Source organism: Trichosurus vulpecula, chromosome 1 (assembly GCF_011100635.1).
Source record: "Trichosurus vulpecula isolate mTriVul1 chromosome 1, mTriVul1.pri, whole genome shotgun sequence".
NCBI classification, from domain to species: domain Eukaryota; kingdom Metazoa; phylum Chordata; class Mammalia; order Diprotodontia; family Phalangeridae; genus Trichosurus; species Trichosurus vulpecula.
Window position 1 is genome coordinate 153,974,972 of NC_050573.1, and position 19,821 is coordinate 153,994,792.

Here is a 19,821-nt window from a genome sequence, read left to right on the forward strand (position 1 = left end):
TTTACAAAATAGACAAAATACTCCACACAGTAATTAATTGCAGTTTTATCACTAATAAGGTCAGGGTCATGGTAGTACAATAATAGATAGACATAGTTTTACTGGCTATGTATATTTAGAAGAAAAGAGAAAAATTGAGTCAATGATCTAGGTCTTTCCAAATACTATAATAATTAGTATCACATGGACAAAACAGCTAGACAATTGACTACATATTTTTCATTTTTTTTCATGGGAATGTTTCCATCTCACTATGAATATAACTCACTCAGTAGGAAGGTATTAGTTCAACTCTCAGTTTATGATCAACAGTGTTTCTTTAAAAGCATGGCATAGAGAATTGTCTTTCCAGTTTTACTGGGCATTATTCTCCATTCTGAATTCTTCCATTCACCCAAATTGCCCTTCTCTCTGTTCTTCACTTATGGCCCCCATATCCTATTTCCATTTCACATACCTAGAATGCAGTCCCTTTTTACCTTTACATCATGAGTCCTTCTTTTCCTTTAAAATGGAGGTCAAGCATCATGTTCTTGAAGCCTTTCTTGATCTCCCTAATCAAACAATTTAGTATTTAATTATTTTGAATACATTTATATTATTTGCTTTTCAATATAGATACATATATGTGTGTGTCTATATACATATATATGTATATATCTATAATTATAGTGTCTTGTATCCCTCATAAAATTTGGGAAAGAAAAAAGCTTTTATTAAGGGCCTAGTATATGCTAGACACTTTGCAAATATTGTCTTATTTCATCCTCACAAGAACCCTGGGAGGTAGGTGCAATTATTATCCCCATTTTACTGTTGAGGAAACAGGCAGATAGAGGTTAAGTGACTTGTCCAGAGTTATAGACAGTAAGTGTCTGAGGCCAGATTTGAACTTAGGTCTTCCTGATCGTAGATCTATTGTTCTACCTACTGTACCACCTAACTGCTTATGAGATCTTTTGTGAAGTGAGATTGTTTCATTCTTTGTTCTTATATCCCCAGAACTTATCATTTTACATGGCATTTGGAAGGTGATTAATAAATACTTGACTGATTGATAATAGTTAAAGCAACAAAATCACATTCCCTCCCTGCCCTCCGTGTTCAGATTTTAGCTACCATAATATAGACCACCCTGGCCCCCACTACCTGAAGACCAAGTGGGTTACATTTTACCATTTCACCCCTTCACCAGGGTTCTCTGGTCCCTTTAAGGGGATTTGCACGGGGTTTATGGGCTTTCTGTAAATGACTCCAGCTCAAACCACTGGAGTTGTCTCAATTCCATTTAACCACTAATAGTCATATCAGCTTTTGCAAAGAAATATTTACTTCAGAAGGTATAATCACAAAATACACAAACTTACTGCCCCAACATGCATGAGGCATAAACCTCCTACCCCATTGCATGACCTCAGTCTTTGAGGAGGGGAAGAGGATTAAGTTCATGCCTTAGCTCGATTCTTATAGAGCACAGTCTCACTTTCAAGTCCAAAACCCCAATGGGACTTGAGTCCCAATCCCCTGGCTTCTCAGGGCTTCTCAGCTGGGCTGGCTGCTGTACCATCCCCTCTTCAATCCTGGCTCCAAAGTCAATATGCTTCCCAATTCGGTGGTGATCACCTCTGGCACCTGAAACTGAGAAGATCAAATGACACAGAAGCCTGATAAAAGAGAAGGAGCAGGGGAAGGAAAGTCCTTACTCTCTCACCAGTTCAGTTCATGGCCTCCATGTTATGGGTGAATGCACCACAGTAAGAAACACACAGGAAAGACATTGAACAGCTAGGTCTTACCACTTTTAAAGTTGCAAGCAGCCAATCAAAGGAGGTTACTTCCACCTAGGTACTAGGGGATGCAGACAGAGCTCTCCATAGGCAATCAAGACAGGCTTCAAAGGCCCCTTGGGGCACCTCCATCTTAGACAAACCAAGCATGCACAGACATTCCCAGGTTACATCAATATTGGGCCCTCAGAAAAAGATACTTTAGCAAGAACTAAGCTGGTGCACCTGTTGTAGATGACAGGGTCTTAATGAGAGCATAATAAGTTATTATTATGGCGCTTTAAGGTTTGCAAAGCACTATGTATCTGTTTCGATCCTTATAACAATCCTTGGAGGTAGGTGCTGTTATGATGCCCCCTTTTTACAGATGAGGAAACTGAGGCTGATACAGTTGAAGTGGTTTGCTTGGGGTCACACAGCTAGTAAGCATCTGAGGAAGCATTTAAATTCAGGTCTTCCCAATTCCAAGTTCAATGCTCTTCAATTGGACTATTTTTTCTATTTGTGTTTTCATTTTTATTTCCAAATATTTGAGTACAGCTTTAGCCTCCTAACTGCCAATCAGTGAGCTGCTCTGGATTAAGCTCAAAGATCAAAATGTTCTGATTGGATGTCAGTGAGTATGTTTGCCATATTACATCTTCATGTTTGGAAAGCTCTCTCTGCTAATCTTTGATTCTAAGAATCTCTAGCTTTCTTTAAGACTCAGCTTAAGGTTCAATTCCTCCAGGAAATCTTCCTGGTGCCTAAAGCTACTAGTGTCTTCTCTCCTAAGGTTATCTTCCATCTGGTCTGTATTTACATCGTATGAATTGGTTTACAAATATGGTATTTTCCCCATTAGATTGTAAGCACCTTGTGGTCAGGAACTGTCTTTTTTTTCTTTTTATCCCTAGTGCTTAGCACAGTGCCTAGGACACAGTAAGAGCTTGAAAATGCTTTTTGAATCACTGATTGCCACGTTTTTACCGTTTATAGTTTCTTTGGTTTTATGGCGAGAAACCAGACATTGAAAACATAGTTCAGTTTTGAAACCGTAGTGGAGAACAGATGCATGAACAACTCTAGAGGGCTAGGTGGCGCTGCATTGGATAGTCTCCCTGTACCTGCAATCGGGAATATCTGAATTTGAATCCAGATTCAGGCATTTATTAATTGTATCCCTGGGCAAGTCACTTAATCTCTGTCTGCCCTTGGTTTTTTTTTTCTCTGTGAAATAGGAATCATAATAGTACCTACCTGTGAGGATCATATGAGATGATATTTATAAAGCACTTAGCACATAATAGGTACTTAATAAATGTTTGTTTTCTTTCCCTTTCCTTATGTATAAAGTAAGAAGTTTGGATTAAATGATTGCTGGAGCTCCTTCTAGCTGAAAATCCAGTGATCCCAAATATTACCATGTACATGGAATGTAACCTGGGGCAAAGGTGGCGCAGTGGATAGTGCACTGGGGTTGGAGTCAGGAAGACTCATCTTCATGAGTTCAAGTCTGGCCTCAGACACTTACTAGCTGTGTGACTCTGGGCAAATCACTGACCCCTGTTTGCCTCAGTTTCCTCCTATGGAAAATGATTTTCCATTCCTATGGAAAATGATCTGGAGAAGGAAATGGCAAACCATTCCAATATCTCTGTCAAGAAAACCCCAAATGGGGTCCCAAAGAGTCAGACATGACTGAAACAACACAAAAACAACAAACCTGGGGAAAGGGCTCTGAAGATTGTTTCCTTCGTCTAGCTTTGCCTAACCTCATGGGATGTTCTGAGAATCAATAGAAGAGAATGGAATGAGAAATTGGTTTATTGTATGTTTGGGGAATTGAAATCTATGTTTTAGGGAATTGAAATTTGGGAATTTTGTGTGTGTGTGTGTGTGTATGTGTGTGTGTGTGTGTGTGTGTTGGTTAAGGAAAGGATTTAAAATACATACACACTTTTTTGATAAGAAAATCAAACTGTGTAAATCTCTAATAATTAGGGATGAAGTCTATAAACAATTTTGAGTTTTCACTTTTTTGAAGTAAGATGGTATAGAAATGGATACATAGTGTAGTTATGAGCACTGAGCTTAGAATAAGAAGATCTGGGTTCGATGACCTGGGACTCAGACACTTATAGCCATGTGACTGTCTAAACATGTTTCCTCATCTGTAAAATGAGGGTTATGATATTTGCACTTACACCGTGGTGGAGAAAGTACCTTGTAAATAAAAACAATTTAAAAAATGTGAACAGTTATCTGGAGACATTGTTAGATGATGTACGTTTAAATTCAGAGTCTAAAGTAGATTTTGAGGCCTGGGGCAAGTAATATAAACTGTATATAAATATAAAGCACGAAGCTTGCTTTCATTTAGTGGAGGAGAGGGAAAGAAAAGGGGAAGGAAATAGAGACTCTGGGACATTGGCACAAGACAGCTACTTGGATGGTTGGAGGGTGTGGAGAGTAGAGATTTAAGGAGGGGAAGAGGAGCTCACTCTAACTGGCCATCTTGTATCTTCCTACTTTATCTACTTAAAATTTTTAACTAGGTGCTTAATTCTGTTTTTTCTATACTGCTGCAGGACTGCAAGTGTCATCATGCCCTCTAAAGTCAGAACCCTGGGCAAAGTTCTAGTTGCCCAGCCCTAGTTAGAGTTCTATTTAAATACTAAATCGTTTGATAGTAAATGACATATAAATGATAGTACCATTAAAAAATCTAATTTCTTTTATGTAAAATAATATGATGTTTCTTTTGCTCCATTTCCTTTGTGAAGTTACTCTCTGAGTAAGGATACCCGAGACTGGCTGAGAATTGATGGAGTCACTGGTGAGATCTTTACCATGGGAAACTTGGACAGGGAAACTGAAAGTATTTATCGAGTGAAAGTAATAGCCACTGAGAAAGGTGAGCAATTAAAATGTAATATGACTTTTCAGATATAGATAAATAGCTAGTGGTAAAATGGGCCAACAAAGGCAGAAAGAATAATTTATTAACTATTCAGATTAAACATGGATGAATGAAAAAATATTAAGTGCTTACTATGTGCCAGGCACTGAGCTAAACGCTGTGGAAGCAAATACAAAGAAACAAGATAACCTCTGTTCTTAAGGAGCTTAGAGTCTGATAGGGAAGACAACAAACATGGTGGAGAGAGAGGTGACTTGGGTCAGAGAAGTCACAGGCCTGGTGAGTGGAGTTATAGAGAAGTTGATTGACACACCCTTTCTAGGAGTGATTGCTTTTCTTCGAGCTAGAGGTTCAAAGGAGGTGAGGGGAAGGTTATTTAGTGGCTCAGTATAAAGTTGGCTAGCCACGGAGCATCTTAGTGGGAGTGGATTGGGGCTAGATACAGTGAAGAGTCACTAATCAAAAGCCTAGGGTCCCAAGGCAGGAGCTGGAGTGCTGGGTAGAAGCTGGAAATTGGAGCATAGCAACATGGCATGAAGATGTCCAGGGATCCACAAAGAAGAAAAGAAACCATCTGATGGGAAGCCATTTCAATGCTATATAAGTATTGATTTTATCTTCAACCCAGATCTGCCTTAGTGTAAGTGAGAGAGAAGGGAGTTAAAATAAAAGAAAATTTTGGTCTAGGTCTATCTCTTTCTGAAGCTCTCTGTATCTTCTGGGTCCTGTTAGAGTAGGAGACCACCTGGCTTCGGATATACCTGTACTCCCAGCAAATGCTCCCACTAGGGTAGAATATATGTGGAGGCTAACTAGGTTCTGATATTACTCTCATTCCCTTCCCCTCATCATATTTGATATGGCCTAGAGTTTCCCTCAGGAGGAAGGATGATCTGCCACCAATATCACTTTCAGAGACTATCACACTTGGGAGCTGAGGAATGCCATTGTAGACTTATTTGAACCTCAAAAACACCTCATTACTTTGCCTTATCTCCTGAGACTTCAATCTTTCATCAGCAAAACATTTGAAAAGAAAATGAAAACTTCAGCAATCCAACCTGAGCTACAGGCATGAAGATTCTTTTTGATATTGTGAATGAGAAGTACCCGATGTCTATATTTCAGAAAGAAAGAGAAATGAGAACAAAGGACAAAACTACTAGGAAATTCCACTGTTGTCCCCCAATCAAATGTTAACAAGAGAAGGACTATTAACCCAACAACATTTTCTGTCTCAGTTCCCTTGATCTCTTTGGACCTCAGTTGCCTTATCTGTAAAATGAGAGGATTGGAATAAAAGACCTCTAAGGTCCCTTTCAATTCTAAATCTAAGAGCCTATGAGACACAGAGTATATTAGTCAAGCTAAGAGTTTATGTAAGCTAAGTTGTAAATATGATAGCACACATGTATGCTAAAAATGGACTTCACACTCATGAAAAGTAATACAGCCATTCACAAACCTTTCAAAAAAGCAAAATTCCCTTCCCCTGCTACAAACCACATACACAGAAAACACTTTAAATTGCTCATCACCATTAAAAGAAGCACTTTCCAATACATTCAGCCTCTCTATTCCTTGATTTCAACCTCAGGTCATGTTTTCTTGAAGCTCAAATTAGTTTTGAATGAATTATTGGTAAAAAGATAATTGGGGAATAAGAATTTTCTAGAAATTTTGATAGCTGTTTCTTTTTTTTTCCCTTCTTAAGATGTAAACACATCTTATCATTGGGATCAAAAGGAATCTTGGGATAAAATGAGTAAAGCAGGCACACATTTAAGGAAATGAGAACTGTGGCTACAGGAGACCTGGTATGCCCCAAATACTCAGGATAAGTTGAACCACACAACAACTTCCTTCTTATGGGTTTGGTGCGAGTCACCAATGCCTTCTCCTCTTCTTGTATAGCACAGTGGTAATGAGAGACACAGAGACAGAGAGATAGATGAGGAATCCCAACTCTCAGTCTAGCTGCTGAAAATACTGATCACCTTATCCTCTAATGAACATTAGACAATGTTCATTAGGTTAAATCAGAAATCCATAGTATCTTTAAGTCAGAATGATCCCCAGTAGACATTTACTCTCATTTCCCTACAAATCATACATCTGCTTTATACCATCCATGACAAGGGCTGAGCAAACCTTTGCTTGTAGATCTTCTACAATGGGGAGCTCACTATACCCCAGAGGCAGCACTATGCCTTGATAAGGCAATGGGTGGTCTCTAAGTGATTATCAAGATAAATAAGTGAAATGGATATTTTGCTGGAATTTCACAAGTTGAGATTATTCAAATACTTAAATGGATTTGTGATCTCATTGATTCAGAAGTTCCACCCTTTCATTAGACTGAAATCATCCATGCCTGCCCAATCTGAGCAACTCTTGTCCAGGGCCTCCCATGAGTCCATCACAGGAGGTTCATCCAATGTGTTAGAGGTCTTCCTTCCCTTCCCCTGACATACAAAGAATAGTTCAACTTATGATTTAAAGTCTATAGGATCCACCTAAATTGGCACAAATATTTATTACACCTACCCACAACGTAACATAGGGATTAGCACTCAACTTTGGCCATATTTATAATTGCTACCGTTGGTGGAAGTTTTGTGTATCTCACCCAAAATTCAGAAATCCTTGGTTCAAAAATGGCTAATTCCAGTCTTTACCACTTCAAAGGAGCATAAGAATAAAAGAATAAAGAAAATCTTTTTGTTGTTGTTGTCTTTGTTAAGGTAAAGTGTTTGGTGGGTTGGTTGGTTGATTGTTGTCCTTCATTCTTGAAGAGGATCAAAATGGCATCACTATGTTAGAGTCAAGTTACAATATGAATGACTGTGGCTGATCAGCCCAATACAAGCTTGGAATGCTCTTCCACAGGTCAGGCACAAATAGTCCATGGGAACATTTGGAATGGATTCTCTAAGTTTGCACATCTTGCATTTCTTTTGAGCTATTTCAATTCTGCTTCCCTCATAAAGCACAGCCCCTTCTCTAATGAGGGCACACCGTGCTGGACTGTCCTGTGCCAGTGTCACCCATGTCACACAATCAATTCCAAAGTTCTTGTATCACTTCTTCTATCACGTGAACGCTTGTCCTGTACAAGTTCTCCATAAAATAGTCTTTTAGGCAAGCTTACATTTGGTATTTGAATAACATGATCAGGCCATTGTAGTTGTGAAGGTAAAGTGTAGACAAGGAACTATACAACAAAGGTAGAGAAATCTGGCAGGGGCGGCTATATGCATTTGTTAAGTTGCTGTGTGCCAGATGCTATGCTAAGTGCTGGAGCAATGAAGAAGTCTAAGAAATCTCGCTAACTCCTCCAGAAATCAGGGAGACTTCAGGTGAAAAAATAAGCAGAAAAAATAACTGTGGTCAAACTTTTAGAAAGGAAGGAGCCTTCATTTATTCACTCATTCATTTTTGTCATGAGGAAAAATGTAGAAATACCACATTGACTGCAAATGTTCTTCCTTTCTCTAGGTGGATCCTATCTAACTTCCTCGGTAGATTTTGAACTAACCCTTCTGGATGTGAATGACAACCCTCCTCGTTTAGCAAAAGACTACACTGGCTTCTTCTTCTGCTATCCACTTACTACACCAGGAAGTGTCATTTTTGCAGCCACTGATGATGACCAGCAGCTACCTTGGGGTCCACAGTTTGATTTTTCCCTTGGCAGTGACGGGTTGCAGAATGATTGGGAACTTTCCAAAATCAATGGTGAGTTGTCAAAATCCCACCGATAAAGAGATCTAATTTATGGGCTACATTTAGAACTTGGTGAAATATTTGATTGTGTTTTTATAAGCTTGTACTATTAAACTAAGACTCACTTTCTGCTTGCTGATGGGATGTTAGGTTGTTTTGAATTTAAATAAGAAGCTCCCATGAGAATACCTTGAATGTTAGAGGAATGAAGAATTTTCATTACAAAAGGTATTTTTACATACATAACTTTCTTGACCCAGGATAGAGGGTGAATTGAGCTCACAGGTGAGCATCATTGACTACCATTAAATTGGTGGTTTGTGGTTGTGAAAACCATTTTCATTGACTATTCACTAAAACTTTACCGTATCTTTACTGATACCTTTTGTTTTAAATCATTTATTTCCAAATATATCCTTTGTCTTTTTCCACTCAGTGAGCTTTTCCATGTAGCTCATTGGCTATTTTCTATGCCATATCTGTGAGTCAAGCTAGATGACTTCTATGAACTTTTTGAAATTCTGGACAGACAAATTGAAGAGAAAGAATGAGGATGTGAAAAAATGAGTTGCAGTTACACCAAGAGAATACTCTGAGTAGCAAGCATGAGTTTTGGGAACCTGCTAATTTTATTAAGTAGAATAAAGAGAAAAGATGAAAAGAAGAAACTAGAGAGATAAATTTATGCTTGATCTATACTAGAAGAGGGGCTGTGTTTGGAATCAGAGATCTTGGATTCAAATCCTGTCTCTGATACTCAAAACCTGTATTACTTAACTTCTGTAGCACAGTGAAAAAAACAGATGAGGTTGGATTATCAGGGTTTCTTAACCTGAGGTCTGTGAGGTTTTTTTTTTTAAAAAGTATTTTCATAACTGTTTTTCAATATAATTAGTTTCCTTTGCAATCCTATATACAAAACTTTTAGTGTAGTTTTAAGCTATTAAAGCTTTAATAACTTTAAGCTATTGTTAATTATTGTTAATATTTCATTATTGCACAATTATATAATTAATGATATTTAATCAATACACTTAATTATATGATAATGCTTTTATTATTAATAATAAAATTAATTTAATTGATGCATTTAAATGGCTTTACCATGTTGCCATAGGATTCTAATGGACCCTAAAATTCCTCCTAATTCTAGATCTATGATCTTAAATGGAAGGATAGTGTTAACAATAAGATGCTTCAGTCATTTTCTAATCAGGAGAGCATAGGGGTAACATTTCCCTGTATGCTTTGGATAATCTAACTCCCATCACATATAAATGTGACCACTTATTCCTCAGTATACAAGCAAAGCTGCAAAAGACTTTGAAACTACATCCCCTGATGGGTGTGTTGTCTGCTCTGCTTGCTCATTGATTTGGATCCTACTTCAAAGGTGAAGGAAGGGCTCCCAGAACAGAGAGAGTTTAAGGTCTTGCCTTGCTTTTGGCTCATGCTTTCATTTAAATCTTGTCTAATCTGCCCTTTTTGACAGGCACCCATGCTAAACTTTCTGCAAAACACATTAATTTCGAAGAGCAGGTGTACGAAGTTTCAGTTAAAATTAAAGACAGTGGTTTTCCGCCTTTAGAAAACACAGTCTCTTTCCCGGGTGAGTTATATCTCAGCTTTTTACATTTTGGGGTAATATTTACTGGTTAGGAATAGCTTCCTGGGAGTCTGTATCTGCTTTGTCTTCATTTCGGTTTTTATAGAGTTAGTCAATAAATATTTATTAAGCACCTGCTAGGTGCTGGACTCTAGGCTAAGAGCTGGAGATACAAAGAAAGGCAAAAGACAGTTCTTGCCCTCAAGAAGCTTACAGACTAATGGTCTAAAGGGGAAGACAATATGCAAGAGGAAGCTGAAAAGCAAAGGAGGTGAGAGGAGGTACCTGGGCGTGACATTGTGCAGGAGATAGGATAATTGGCCTCAGGGCTAGGAAGTTGGAGACATGCCTCTAACAGGTGCTGACTGTGTGACTCTGGGTGAGTTCATTAACTTCTGAGTGCCTCAGGCAACTCCTCAACACTTTAAGTCACATAGTAGTTCTAGATCTATGTTGATGAATAGAGTTTCTTCACTGGGAGTTCCCCACTCCAGGAAATTCTCAGGTCATGACAGAAATGAACAAAAGAAATACCCTTTGTGGGGTAGGGGGACAGGTAAGGAGAACTCTCTAGACTTTTTATATATATATATATATATATACATATATATATATATATATATATATATATATCTCAAAGGTGTAACTTGCTCTGAATAACATTTGATTTGCCTTTCAGTCACTGTGTGCAAGTGTGCTTCCAGTGGATACTGCTACCGGGAGGCAGATTCTCTTCCTGGGATACCCACATTAGGCATGGCAATTGGCACCCTCCTGACAGTTTTTTTGATCGTTGGTGAGTAACCAGATGTGATAGTCCTTAGTCTAAGAAGCAGGGGTGACTTGAACTGACACCTAGACCCATATTCCACTAGCTATGGTAGTAGCAAGTAGAGCAAGGGGAGAGATAAAGCTTTGGCTAATTGTCATAAATAAGGCACGTTAGTAATAACAGCAGCTAAAGTTTGTTGCATCTTATTAAGTTATCTCATTCCACCTCCCAAACAACCTTGTGAATTGCGTGTGTCTGGAATACGTTGTTATCCCCATTTTACAGGTGAAGAAACTGAGGCTGGAAGAGGTTGAACCACTTGACCAAGATCACACAATGAATATGTGGTAGAGACTCAAACCCAGGTCTTTTGACCCTAAGCCATGATGCCTTACACTGAAGTGGGTCATAGTACCTAGCTTTTTACCTTCCCATGGCAGATAAACTCAATATATGCCCCAGACAGAACTTGCTTTTTATCCCGCCTTGCCCAATCCACCATTTTCCAAACTTGACCAGGGCAAGACTTGCCTTCCAGTCGCAAGGTTCACAACCTTGTCCTTATCCTTAACTGCTCACATTCCCTCACTCTTCACAGCCGGTCGCTTGTCTTTTCTTGCCATTTCAGTTTCCACACCTCTTGTATCCAACCTCTTCTCACTAGTCACTACTCATATCGCCTTAGTCCAGGCCCTCATTGCCTCTCACCTGGGCTTCCTAATTCCTCAGTGCCTTCCTAATTGGTCTCCTTGCCTCAAATCCCTTTCCATTCCAATTCATCCTCCACATTTTGTGTGATTGGTTTATTTTTAAACACGGGTAGGACCATATCACTTCCCTACTCAATAAACTCCAGTGGTTCTCTATCATCTCTAGGATAAAATATAAACATTTGTTTTTAAAGCCTTTCACACCCTGGTCCCCATTTAACTTTCCAGCCCCATTATACATGACCCCTCTTCCCATATTCTACAGTCTAGCCAAATGGACTATTTTTCACACGCGACAATCCGTCTCCCATCTCTGTATCTTACCACTGTCCATTCTCCATACATGGAATGTATTTCTCCTTATTTCCATCTTTTAGAATTCCTTGTTTTCTTCAAGACTTGACTCAAACACCATTGTACACGAAGCATTTCTCTTGATACTTCCTGTTGCTTGTGCCTTCCCTCTCCAAAAAGCTTTATATTTATTTTTTTGCATATTCTATGTGTGTGTACATATGTATATATACATGTATATTTTAGTCTTTTTTGGTTGTTTCTCAGTTGCGTCCAATTCTTGTGACCCCTTTTGGGGTTTTCTTGGCAAAGATACTGGAATGGTTTGTTATTTCCTTTTCCAGTTCTTTTGACAGATGAGGAAACTGAGACAAATAGGGTTCAGTGACTTGCCCAGGGTCACACAGCTGGTTAGTGTCTGGGGCCAGATTTGAACTCAGGAAGAGCAGTTTTCCTGACTCCAGGCCCAGCACTATCCACTGTACTACTTAGCTGCCCTGCATGTATATATGTGCCCATATATATCCATGTTGTCTTCCTTCATAGAATATAAGTTCCTTGAGGGCAAGGACTACTTTTTTCATTGTATCCCCAGCTCCTAGAACTATGCCTGGCATGTAGTAACTAGGTCCTTTAAAATTGCTTGATGTGGCATAAAGCAGCTCCAGAAGAAAAAGAAGACAACACTCTGATGCCTACTTACCATCTAAAACTTTCTAGAGAGAGGCAGATGGTACAGGCAGTAGTTGTATCACCACTGTTGAAATATTCAGAAATTTACAAAGCTGCCCCATGGAAATGCCGGTGTCTTTTGGGTAATTCCCTCCATGAGGGTGGTTGTACCCTCAGTCAGTACCTGGCACATGTGCTGTGTAAATATTTGTTGGTTATTAGATTTGGTTGTTGTTTGGAGAGGGGAGGAATTATACATCTTTTCTTGGTCTTCCAAGGTTGTGGTCCCCCAGACTCCACATTATTTCAAATAAGCCCTGCTATATCCCAGAAAGAACCCTATTTGAGCTTATCTTTCATAGTAGATGACAGGTCCTACTATTTTAATTCCTTTACAGGTTCCCTGGTTCCCAGCAGTCTCTCTTAGATAGCTAAATGATATTTTAGCAGTTCCTTTTTAAAGTTAGGTAAATTAAAGCCTGGAGAAGAATAATCTTTGTCTGACTATAAGCCAGATGAAATGGCTGTTCTAGGATATGTAGAGACTGATTTAGATGTGCATTTGGTAAAGTCTCAGATTGATTCCTTTCAAAGTGATTATAGAGGAAAGGAGGGTCTTAGGTTTCTACAGCAGGATACTAATCAGTATTTCTACTCCTCTCCTTACAATCCATACATTCTTCACTTTATAGATAGAGTGAGGAATGGGAGGGATGTTGAGGATCTGGACTTCTGATTGTATTGATAGAGGGTACGGAAACTCCCTTCACTGTTACTGATTGACAACTTATGTAAACTGTATTCTTGAGAGTTTCCTGGGGCACTGAGAGGTTAAGTGACATATACAGTCATGTAGGAAGGTCCTGAACCCAATTTGTCTTCAACTTAATGATACATATATCTTTTTTTTTTTTTTTTACATAGTGGCTTACATGTTATCTCCCCAGTTAGACTATGAGTTCCTTGAGGGAATGTTCATTCTTCTCTTTGAATCTCCAAATTCTTAACAAATGCCTAATACCTAGTAGGTACTTAATATTTATTGACTCACTGACCCCAAGGTTCATCTCTAGCCATTAGGATTTTCTATCGCTCTGTCACATCATCCTGTCTCTCTTCTGCTCAAGGATCTATAATGGTTCCCTACTGAGGTAGCATCAAGTCTAAACAGTTCATTCTGCTTTTCTGTAAGACCCTACATAAGGGGACCCCACTTTCCCTTCCAACCACAGTAAATACCATTTATCCCAAGAAAACACTCCTTTCTAATAGGAACTCTCTGCCCTTGTCGGACTGGTCTCCTTACAACTGTTATCATTTCACAGGTTGGATCAAGAAGCTCCCTATTACCATTGACTTCAATTTCAAACTTCTCATCTTGTCATTGCATCTAAGTCTTATTTCATTAATTCGACTCCATGTTAGAAGCCATGTTATTATACCTTAAGCCTAAATTTGGCAAGTAGGTGGTACAGTGGACAGAGCACTGGACTTCGGAGTTAGGAAGACTGAGTTTGAATTCTGCCTCAAACGACTTACTAGCTGGGCGAGCACGAGCAAATCATTTAATTTCTCTGAGTCTTGAGCAAGTCAGTTAACCTCTCTGAGCCTCAGTTTCATCATCTGCACCTACCTCATCCAGTTATTGTGGCCCTCAAATAAAATAATACATGAAAAGAGCCTTGCAAACCTTATCATTGGCTTAGTTCAGGCATGGGGAACCTTGGACCTTGAGGCCACATGTGGCCTTCTAGGTGCTCACGTGCAGCCCTTTGAGTGAATCCAAATTTCACAGAACAAATCCCCTCAATAAAAGGATTTGTTCCATAAAACTTGGACGGGTCAAAAGGCCACACCCAAGGACCTAGAAGGCCATAGGCAGCCTTGAGGCCACAGGTTCTTCAACCCCTAGCTTAGTGTAAAAGATTCAACAGCTAGGTAGTTCAGTGGCTAGAGAACCAGGTCTGACACCAGGAAGACTCCTCTTTCTGAGATCAAATCTGGCCTCATACATTTACTAGCTGTGTGGCCCTGGGCAAGTCACTTAACCTTGTTTGCCTCAGTTTCCTCATCTGTCAAATAAGCTGGAGAAGGAAATGGCAAACAATCCAGTAATCCAAGAAAATCCCAAATGGGATCATGAAGAGTACGATATGACTGAAGAAAATGACTCAACAACAAAAAACAGGTTCAAGGGAGTTTTTTTTTCTTTTAAAAAAATGAAATAGGTACTCATGAACATAAAATCCAACTAAAGCCACTTTAATAATTAAAGTTTAAAAATATGTAATTGTAACAACAATGTTGCTAGCAGCTGTTGTGGGGGTGAAAGACTGACAACACCAGCATATAGAAAGGCTGCTAGCACAGGTTCTTTGATCTGCTTTTCTAAGTAAAGCAACTTTAAGGGGTTAACAATCTCACTTTAATCAAATATACGTGTATCTTTCACTTAGTTTGGGGCGGGGGGGGGGGGGGGGAAGCCAGCACCCTAAACTTCAGAGCAAATACAAACAGAAATTACAAACAGAGACAATATAAACAAAGCAAACACACACTTATATCAACAGACAGGCCTTTAGCTGTCTGACCAAAGAATTACATAGTTACCAGAGAGAGGCACCAATATCTAGGTTTTCAAAGCCGGGTGGCTCCAGCGGCTACCCAGAGTCTCCTCTGGTCAAATCACATGACACTTTTCCAGTGAGTGAGAGCCCCAAACAAATTGCTAACCTCTGAGTTTATATACTCTTCTTAGGGCCCCGAAGGCTTCATACCCAATCAGCAAAAGGATGTGGGCCTGGGGCTTCACATCTAGTTAGCAAAAACGGTGTGGGCCTGGGGCTTTGCACCTAGCAAGACTTAATCAAAGATGCTTAATTACTTTAGCATTCTAAAAGAGAAAACAATAAAAAAAATCCCACCTTAGTTACCATTACAATTATATATGAGAATAAAAGACATATAAAACACAACTTCCCTTCAGCTGTCAGAGTCAAGAATTGAAGGAAGTGTGATGCGCCAACAGTTAAAACTCAGGAAAATATTTCAAACCACTTTCTGTTCCCTAAGTCTAATTCTTTGTCATTCAAACCACCAGGTGTGCAAAGCACCTGATGGGGCTGAGCCAAGGAGTGAATTCCAACAGCTGCACCAGCCTCTGGAGCAAGCCCAAGCTCCCAGGACACATATCTTATGGATTCTCTTTGTATCTTCTATCATATCTAGCATTCAGTCAAACATGTCAAATTCTGGATATATACTTATTGACTTGTTGAATATGAAATGTCAGGTACATTCCAAGACAGCCTCTGTTTTGTTTAAAAAAAACCCACAAAACTTCCATCCCTCAAGTTATTTCTTCCTCATTAAACCCTGAGAAGAGCATGTGTTATTTAATATGGACGGTTTATCATATTATATAAAGGCAGTATAGTCTATTGGATAAAGAGAGCCTACCTTGAAGCCAGGAGCCTGGGTTCAAGGCTTATCACTGACCCTTATTGGTTCTATGACCCTGGACAAATCTTTGAGCCTCTCAATGCTCTAAGTAACTCTCTACAGAGATGTCAAATGTGTGGTCAGCTGGCAATATTCCTGAGTGTGGCCCAAACTTGCTGAAAATGTAATTGGGATATACTTAACAAAATATTTTAAAATAAATAAATAAATATACTTGAAGGCATAGATCATATCACATTTTAAAACTAAGTAAATATTCCTCAATAGGAATCCTTATGTATGGATTAGTGGCCTCATACCAATGAAATCACAAAATTATCCTTTGTTATTGTTCAGTTGTTTCAGTCATGCCTGACTTTTTATGAGCCCATTTAGGGTTTTCTTCGCAAAGATACTGGAGTGATTTGCCATTTTCTTCTGCCGTTTTGCAGATGAGGAAATGGAGGCAAACAGGGTAAAGTAACTTGCCGAGGGTCACACAACTAGTAAGTGTCTGAGGCCAGATTTGGACTTAGGAAGATGAGTCTTCCTGACTTCAGGCCCTGTACTCCGTGTATACCTGGTCCTTGGTCTCTATCCTACATGTTGATTAATATGAACCTTTTGCAAGCACATTAAAGGGCAGTGTATTTTTTTATTAGCATCTATTTTACAATGGATTTTTCTCTTTCAGGTGTGATTTTAACAGTTACATTTGTCTGTTTGAAGAAAAAGAAGAATCGAAATGAAACCAATATTGAAAGTTCTCAGTCACCTGAAAACGTACCTCTAAGGACATGATTATGAAGGACAGTTTCTAAGTTTAACTACCAGCTATATATTTTGCCAGCGTGACCTTTTGTTCCACTATTATGTTATTTTGAAAAATGTAAAAACATCAGCCAATATCTGTTCTTTCAGATTTTTGACAGAAATTTCCTCTCACCCAATCTTTAGTTATTTTTAAATATCATACATGCACATACTTTCCATTCTTCCATAGCACATGTTTCTTCTATATCATCTTTAGCTATTTTTCTAAGAGTTTGAGTGAGCATTGAGGCCCAGGAGGCCTGGTACTATAGTAGAAAGAGTACAAGGCTAGGAGTCAGGAAAAGATGAGTTCAAATACTGTCCCCAGCTATGTGACTGTGGGATGTGTGACAATGGGCAAGGCCATTTCTACCCTGACAAAATCACAAATCCTCAAGTATTTATAGTCAGGACCCGGAAAGTGCCATTTGTTTAGTACCATTGCACAAGAGAAGATGGTATCTCTCTCTCTCTTTTTTTCTCTTGGTACAAGTTCTACTACTGTATTTCACTGCATAATTGTTGCAGATTTTATGTGGAATTTTTTTGCAAAAAAAGTAGGGTGCGACCGTTACGTAAAACTTTTAAAATTTGTGCTGTTATTACTTTAAAATCATTTATTACTAAACTATACCACCGTCAGATAAGCTGATGCAAGCCTTACCATATCAGTTGATTTTCTTGCCCTCTCCCCTTCTGCCTATGGCTCTTCATTGGGTTGAGTGACAATACCATTAGTCCTGCAGTGCTCTAAACCAACCACACAAATAGGCTTTTGGAAATATGCTGACAATGTGCATGCACTGAGAATTCTAGGCTGCAGCTCACAATGTGCAAGAGAAATTCATATCCATATACCAATGTGAATACACTGCTGCGTGCTTAAAAGCAGCATGACGAACAGAATTTTACCATGCGATGATTACTTGCTGAAAGGTTATAAATCAATTTTTGGACTAAAAAAAAAAACAATAAGCAACCAGGGTGTGATGATTATGAGTGGCTACAATTATGCTTTGAAATAGGGTATTCCAGTGCCGGTGCTCTACTCACTGCGCCACCTAGCTGCCCCAAAATAGGGTATTCTAATGTCTTCTACACATTTTCTCCACTATGCTTGATATAGCATAAAGTAGCCACGTCCATGAATTTTCAAGTTGCACTCTACCAAAACTTCCCAGCCTTCTATTTAAGAAATCTTGGGTATTACTTATCCTCTTTTTTCCAAGTACATCTTTTAAAAATAAGTTCTTTTGATACTTTTTTTAAAGCTTGAAATGGAATGCAATGGAAAAGCATTTATTAGGGCAGCTAGGTGGAGCAGTGAGTAGAGCACCGGCCCTGAAGTCAGGAGGACCTGAGTTCAAATGTGGTCTCAGACACTTGACACACTCACTAGCTGTGTGACGTTGGGCAAGTCACTTAACCCCAATTGCCCTGCCTTCCCCCCTGAAAAAAAAAAGAAAAGAATTTATTAAATGTTTACAATGGAAATACATTCATTAAGTGTTTACTAAGCGCCAAGCATGAAGCTAAGTGGTGGGCATATTACTAAAAAAATTGAGATGGGCCTTGCTTTCAACTGGGGTGGGGTGAGGGCAATAGACCTTTGTCACTCCCAAGACTCCCACCCCAACAATAGAACCTGCTCTTATAATAAAGGAGTATAGTTAAGCAAAACAAACCAACAAATTGGCCATCACCATATGCCCCATTTCTACCAGTATTTTACCAGAAGAAGGAGGTACCTCTCAGCATCAGTCTTCTAGTCTGTATATAACCACCTATATCTCAATATTATCTCATTTGTATGGAAAGTTTATAATAGAAGGAAAAGCATAAAACTGGGCCTTAAGGTGGTGGGAGGGGGAGAGTGGGGGGGAGGGGAAGATCAGTCTGCCTTTTGTTGTCACCTGAATAACAAGAAGAAATTCAACATCATTAGTTTTTCTACCCTCAGCATGGCTCGCTAGATTTCCCAGTTTTTAAATAGCCTGAGCCAGGCATCCTTAACCAGCAGCTTTCCTGTTTTAGACAAGGTGCATGGTGCAGAAGCCTAACAATTAACATTCCTTTTACAAGCACACCATTACCTTCATGGGCCGCTGGTTTCCAACTTTGGATGCTTTTCGTATGTGTCTTTTAATAGAGTTTTGGGTTTTTTTTTTTTCATTTTTACTATATAAGAAAAAAAAAACAAGAAAAGAAGTGTTGACATGAAATAAATGTAAAATTTGATTTTTATGGATTTGTTTGTTCTTCTACTTCCATTCTTAGATCTTTGCATTGGTTGTGGAATGGGATTGGAGAGAAAGATAGCCAAGATGGTCAATGAATTGACTCTCTATGAACTATCGAAGTCTTTATTTTTTTTTTTCAGAGAAGGGGCCTGAGAGGAAAAAAAATTTAAAGTGCCATGAATCCTAGCTAACCCAGCCATTAGGCTGTGACTTCCAATGGCAGGTTATTTAAAATATTTATTTTTAATAGAGTAAAAAATGCAACCATCTTCGTACCAAATGACTGTTCATTTACTCTTTTAGGCTAGTGTTCCTGAAAAGATAAGTTCATTTTGGCTACATGTGTTATCATCTATATTTTCAAATATTTACACTTAAATTATTTCTTGCTGCATGATTGGTCAAGTCTTAACTTAGCAGTCAGAAGGTGAGTCTCCTTCATTACTCCTCATTGACAGCACTCTCAAAGAGCCTTAAACTCCCCACGTCCACAGTTCTTTCATGCCCTGCACACCATCCCTACCACTTGTCCCCATGTTCTAGAGACTCAAAAATCTAAAAGCAAGTTGTTCGTGAGGTCTGGCTTTCTTCTTAGGGAGTCAATACTTATCAAACATGAGGAAGGACTGACTGGCAGCAGTGGTGGAATATGGGCAGGGAGATATTACAAAAACTATAACAGGCATGGTAAAAGTTGGGGAGCTCTAGGGAGTAATCCAATTCAATCCAATAAATATTTATTAAGCCCCTACTACATGTAGGCAGGTAGGTGGCTCAGTGGATAGCACAAAGCCTGGCATCAGGAAGATCAGAGTTTAAATCCAGCCCCAGACACTTATTAGCTGGGTGACCCTGGGC

General features: G+C 39.0%; 1 protein-coding gene across 1 annotated transcript in view; it reads left to right on the forward strand.

Moving 5' to 3' along the window:
* Positions 1-16,711, forward strand: part of CDH17 (cadherin 17) — a 40,388-nt gene extending 23,677 nt beyond the window's left edge. The window contains exons 12-16 of the mRNA XM_036741395.1: positions 4,553-4,683; positions 8,188-8,427; positions 9,908-10,024; positions 10,701-10,817; positions 16,605-16,711. Coding sequence (XP_036597290.1) covers positions 4,553-4,683; positions 8,188-8,427; positions 9,908-10,024; positions 10,701-10,817; positions 16,605-16,711 — 712 coding nt within the window. The remainder of the gene's footprint in view (positions 1-4,552; positions 4,684-8,187; positions 8,428-9,907; positions 10,025-10,700; positions 10,818-16,604) is intronic.
* Positions 16,712-19,821: the final 3,110 nt, after the last annotated feature.